Source organism: Temnothorax nylanderi, unplaced genomic scaffold (genome assembly GCF_030848795.1).
Source record: "Temnothorax nylanderi isolate EJ_2023f unplaced genomic scaffold, tnyl_v1.0 TNYL_tig0355_pilon, whole genome shotgun sequence".
NCBI lineage: Eukaryota > Metazoa > Arthropoda > Insecta > Hymenoptera > Formicidae > Temnothorax > Temnothorax nylanderi.
Window position 1 is genome coordinate 86,364 of NW_027249417.1, and position 6,049 is coordinate 92,412.

At 33.3% G+C, this 6,049-nt stretch overlaps 1 protein-coding gene and 1 long non-coding RNA gene across 2 annotated transcripts; one reads left to right on the top strand and one right to left on the bottom strand.

The window, feature by feature from the left end:
* Positions 1–416: 416 nt before the first annotated feature.
* LOC139781697 (uncharacterized) lies at positions 417–1,366 on the top strand. Its single transcript, XR_011720639.1, has 3 exons — positions 417–887; positions 979–1,082; positions 1,245–1,366. It is a non-coding gene; the product is annotated as an uncharacterized lncRNA (long non-coding RNA).
* On the bottom strand, positions 984–1,565 carry LOC139781696 (potassium/sodium hyperpolarization-activated cyclic nucleotide-gated channel 3-like). Its single transcript, XM_071720578.1, has 2 exons — positions 1,288–1,565; positions 984–1,212 (listed from the first exon to the last, which is right to left on the bottom strand). Exons 1-2 carry the CDS (start codon positions 1,563–1,565, stop codon positions 984–986), a joined length of 507 nt encoding a protein of 168 aa, XP_071576679.1.
* Positions 1,566–6,049: the final 4,484 nt, after the last annotated feature.

Here is a 6,049-nt window from a genome sequence, read left to right on the forward strand (position 1 = left end):
GCTTAGTTAAAACTAGAATTTACCAGTAAATTCGGGTTTTGAAAGATTTTGCGTTTTAACTGTAACATATATATAGAAAAAAATAACTGAAAATAAATAGAAAAATAACTTTTGCATTGCTTCTTTTACAAAAAGTAAAATTGTAATTATATACAATATTATATATAATTATATTTTTATATTCAACTATTATTTATACATATATATAATTATATATGGGCAATTTTTTTCTCATTTTCTCAAATTTTACTCTTTATCACAAAAATAATACGAAAATTATCTTTTTAATTGTTTTTTAACTTTTTTTCTTATTATTTTTCCTGTATATATTATACGAACAAAGATTATACAAGAGAAAGAAAACATATATAGACGTAGTTTATATATAATTATATTTTTATATAAAAATTTGGCTAAGAAGTAACTTCTAAATATTTTTGGGAGACCAAATTAATTATAGAAATCACCGTACTTCCATCGTTTTTCCTTGTATATGCATGACGATATAGGGAAAGATATAACTTACACAGCTACTCCAGTGAAATATTAATAATGTTAAAATAATGAGCCATATTGTTATATGTTGAGCTTGAGGAATCCCACAACTCTATTTAAAAAAAACAGTTTAAATTAATTTATTTATAAAATTCAAGCCATTAATATTTGTACAATATTATGATGATTACCGCATTGATCTGTTGAATATTTCGCCGTACTGTAGGCATGCGAATCAATTTCAAGATAGGCAAGAATTCGAGAATAAGTAACGCAGAATTCGAATCTGGACCAGGTGGTAAGATAAGTGTAGGATAAAACCACGTGTATGGTACTGAGCTGATAAGATCAACAAAGAAGTATCCCTTCACATAACGTCTGTTTAAATATACGTACGTTTCTCATTTTTGTATATTTAGAATAGAGGAAAAACACATCATAATCAGTGAGAAATTAATGAATCTAATCTATATGTTATTGTAGTGCAATCACCGTGCTACTAGAGTGGTGTCAAGAAAAATCTCATGTCCATCAGGCGATATAAATCCGGTGATAAAATTCAGGAATATATCGATGATGCAAATGGCGTAAGTTGGATACACAATATTCCAACGTTCAGGACTGCTACTTTTTCCGATTCTGTAGAAGCACATAATATGCGGAACCGTCACGAAAATATATAAAAAAATGATAGTCATTATCGTGTCCCAGTAGAACCTACACGGTAACGGTTTTCTCTGTTACATTAGTGTTCACAAAAGGAGTCAAAGCTGTTGCCTTTAATCCTCGTACCTTAACATACTAAATGGATGGATCATCCATCGATGAGATGATTTTGAGTGCCTTTTCTTTTCGAAAGCAACGGCTGTTTGACTACGAAAGACCGAACGTGTTAAAGGATGTCGAGTGGCAACAAGAACGAGCTTCTGAAGGTTTCGCTTCCAACGACTGTAGAATCTTGCGTTTGGAGGTAATTTCGGCAAATTGCTACCAGACGTCCTCGGCAAGTCGCACACATGTGCGCGTAAATTTCCTCGCTTTATCAAGACGTTCGGGTCTCGAATTGTCATACCGCGTTGACGTCGTGTTGACACATGTCAATGATTGCAAGTAAGATATGACGATCGCTAGATATACTCATGGATATACTCAAGTTTTACGATAAAGATTGCCATAGAAACCTAACAAACACTTCTAAACCTGGTTAAATATTCTTAGTATTTCTTTAAAAAAAGTTATTTTTGTGTAAAATTACCAATATGGAAAAAGAGCTTCCTGATAAGTTATCCGATTTTAGTAAATATATCCCTGGATTTTGTATTGGTAAAATTGATTTGTTGTACATGCAAAAAAATTAACAATTAATTCATCCAATATTGAGAATCATCATTCATATAAAATATATAAGAACGCAATTGATGTTATTTTTTATCCAATTAATGGTTCTCACAGATGTGTCAGAAAAAAAATTTGGTCAAAATTTTCTTTTATTATTTTCTAATATTATACTGAATTGTACTAAAAATTTTTTTTATTAATATATACATTATGGTTAACAGAACACACACAAAAAACAAAATATTAAAATAAGCAGAATTTCCGCTTATGTAGGTATATACTAATCATGATCGTCGTTCTATTTGCACAGATGATTCGAATCGGATGGCTCTATGCTTCAGAGAAATATTGATAATCTCTTTGAAAGATTATTTTACAAATGATATCAAACAAATAGGTAGGTATTAGGGGTAGAATTTTCCGGGGAGTGCTATAAAGTGTATAATTTTTCGTTACCGATTTTTTGGAAACCGGTATCAGAAATTTTTCCAATTTTTCGGGAAATAATTGATCGAATCTTAATGAATTGTATTTTGGAAACCGGTTCCGAAATTTTTCCAATTTTTCCGGAAATAATTGACCGAATTTCAAAGAATTCTATATGAAGTAGGGGTAGAATTTTCCGGGGAGTGCTATAAAGTATATAATTTTTCGTTACCGATGTTTGTGCTATAGGGCATTTTAATTTGGCGGTTCTTTTTTAAAAAGGTGATATTTTTTAATTTATAGTATTTTTCTGGATTAAATTACTAATAAAAAACCAGTAAATTATGTACCAAAGTCTGATTTGAATGCAATTGTTTAAAAATCTGAATGCAATCGTTTAAATCAATAAATTAGTGGCTGATTTCATTTATTAATTGTCAATTTGAGAAATATTATTTTCAATATTTCAAGAAATAACGTATTCGTCAACGCAATGGAAGAATTCAGTTATTGTGAGTTTAAATAAGAATTTATAAATTTTAATAAAGCAAACGAATATTTGTTTTCTTTAATAATCTATATATATATATATATATATATATATATATACACATATATAGATATATATTTTTTAATTGGACGCCAATTTTTTGAAAATAATTGAATTTTTTTAAAATTTGAATTTCTTTAAAATTTTTAATTTACATCGCAATTTAATAATTTTAGTGCTAGAAGACGGTCAGAACGACCTGCTAATTCAAGCTGCTAAAAATTATGAAAGGGAGCAAGCAGCGACTTTGGAAAATACTCAAGACGATACACAAAAAGCGTATTATTCTGAAAATAAATATATTGAAAAAAATAAGAACGAGAAGAAGTCACAAAAATTTAGAAATTCCACGAAATAAATTTTGTAACTAACTAGGATTGAATCTTTTACAAAAATTTTTTTCTCTGAATCTAACTCTGTATTTTCTCAATGTTTTTTTTCGATAATACACTTTTTTTATATGGAATTTTTAATCAATATCTTTTACTTCGTCTTGAGTATTTTCTAACTTCGCTGTTTGCTCCCTTTCAGATTTTACTGCTGCTCAAATCAGAAGTTTGTCCTGATCGTCTTCTAGAACTAAAATTATTATTGGGGATGTAAATTAAAAATTTCTGAAGAAATTAATCTATTTTCAAAATTGTCCAATTTATAAAAATATTTATTTAAAAAATATATATATATGGGGCAAAATTTGTCAACCGGGATACCGGCCTGCCCATAATTGTTTTCATCGCAGAAAAACGACCTTGCGCCTAGAGGTAGCTCTGGGTAAGAGCTATCGAAAGCCGTGTGCAACTTTGCAGAATTCAAAATGGCGGTCCCAAGATGGCGCTTCAAAGTGCCAAAAATCTCTTTGTTCTCATATGAACCTTGGATCTTTAGCTCATTCATGATTAAAACAGCTCTAAAATGACTTGTGTTAGAGTTAATAGTAGGTTGACCACGAATCAGTAGCTGGGTGATCGAAATTTGGGATGGTAATCCAATATGGTGGCCAGAAACTTTATTTACGCACCGCAAACTACTGACAATTGACCGGATCTACTTGAAAATGGTTGTGCGAGTGGTTCATGGACTGTATATGACAAATCCGATCCCAAAGAAGCAAAATCCAAAATGGCGATGATCGGAATCCAAGATGGTGATCCAATATGGCGTTCGATCCACTCTGTATTGTAGGTCACTGGAAATTCAGCAGATCCACTCAAAAATGATTGCGTGGATGATTTTGGGACTGCTCATCATAGATCTGACCTCAGTCAAGCCAAATCCAAAATGGCAGATCCAATATGGTGGCTGAACACTCCATTACGTACTGCAAATCCTTGAAAACCTGTCGGATCCTCGAGAAAATAGTCCTGTAGGAGTTTTTACGGCTTCTCATTGAGAATTCAGTCCCAAAGAAACCAAGTAGGCATAGACATGATCTGATACGAAACAGATGGGACCCTAGATTTTGGCAGAATAATCCAAGTTGACGAACGGGTGAAAGGATTGGTTCCTTTGATATGTCGATTAAAAAAAACAAAAAAATCAGAAAAATTAAAAAAATAAGAAAAGAAATGCAGGCTTTATTCAAATATAAAGACAGTCTTAACCCTGTAAAATGCAGAAAGCTTTTCTGATTGGAGATGACAGCTGATACCGTTCGATATTAGGTGTGGTTTGAAATGATGTAGGTGTCAGATGATGTTTGAACCAAATGATATAGTAATATAGGAATGAGACGAAGGAAAAGGTCAGTCCCACGAAGTCGGTGAATCCCAATAATGTTAGAATACGTGAGAGGACGGGTTAGCACAATAACATGCGAGTTTACTTTGCTAGATCATTACTACACAATGGACATTGATGAGAGCAAATTAATCGACATATCAAAGGAACCGATCCTTTCACCCGTTCGTCAACTTGGATTATTCTGCCAAAATCTAGGGTCCCATCTGTTTTGTATCAGATCATGTCTATGCCTACTTGGTTTCTTTGGGACCGAATTCTCAATGAGAAGCCATAAAAACTCCTACAGGACTATTTTCGAGAGGATCCGACAGGTTTTCAAGGATTTGCAGTACGTAATGGAGTGTTCAGCCACCATATTGGATCTGCCATTTTGGATTTGGCTTGACTGAGGTCAGATCTATGATGAGCAGTCCCAAAATCATCCACGCAATCATTTTTGAGTGGATCTGCTGAATTTCCAGTGACTTACAATACAGAGTGGATCGAACGCAATATTGGATCACCATCTTGGATTCCGATCATCGCCATTTTGGATTTTGCTTCTTGGGATCGGATTTGTCATATACAGTCCATGAACCACTCGCACAACCATTTTCAAGTAGATCCGGTCAATTGTCAGTAGTTTGCGGTGCGTAAATGAAGTTTCTGGCCACCATATTGGATTACCATCCCAAATTTCGATCACCCAGCTACTGATTCGTGGTCAACCTACTATTAACTCTAACACAGGTCATTTTAGAGCTGTTTTAATCATGAATGAGCTAAAGATCCAAGGTTCATATGAGAACGAAGAGATTTTTGGCACTTTGAAGCGCCATCTTGGGACCGCCATTTTGAATTCTGCAAAGTTGCACACGGCTTTCGATAGCTCTTACCCATAGCTACCTCTAGGCGCAAGGTCGTTTTTCTGCGATGAAAACAATTATGGGCAGGCCGGTGTCCCGGTTGACAAATTTTGCCCCATATATATATATATATGAAAGTCGTTATTATTTTTTTTTACAAATACTGAAGAATATAATAAAATTAGAAATAGACCGATATCAAAAAATTTGCGGAAGTTAGAGCAACCACAAACATTTCTACAAAAAGTACAAATTTTCTTAAAAAAGAACCGTTTTAACGAACATTGTCAAATTCAATCCCAACCTCACTTACGCATGATACTCGAAATAAATAGGTGTGTATGTATGTTTGCTTTTATATCTCGAAAAGTATTGGACCGATTTTGATCTATTGGCGTTAAATATAAATATATGCTATCATCTATTTGCGTGTCTTATTACATATGTCCTCCGGGGAGAAGCCCGGGTAACCAGCTAGTATATTTATATATCTATCTATATATCTTCTATCTATATCATACTATTATATAAAACCCGACTGTTTGTCCGTCCGTCCGTCCGTCCGTCTGTTCGCGAACTACTCATTCGTTAGTGGACCGAATTTTTACCAAAAGTATATGAAATAGGGGTAGAATTTTCCGGGGAGTGCCATGAT

Bases quoted from the DNA above. Each gene is read 5' to 3' on its own strand.
- LOC139781696 (XM_071720578.1), bottom strand. From the start codon at position 1,565: ATGACAATTCGAGACCCGAACGTCTTGATAAAGCGAGGAAATTTACGC. The intron at 1,213-1,287 runs GTACGAGGATTA...GTTACCGTGTAG, and splicing joins CATCCATTTAGTATGTTAAG to GTTCTACTGGGACACGATAA.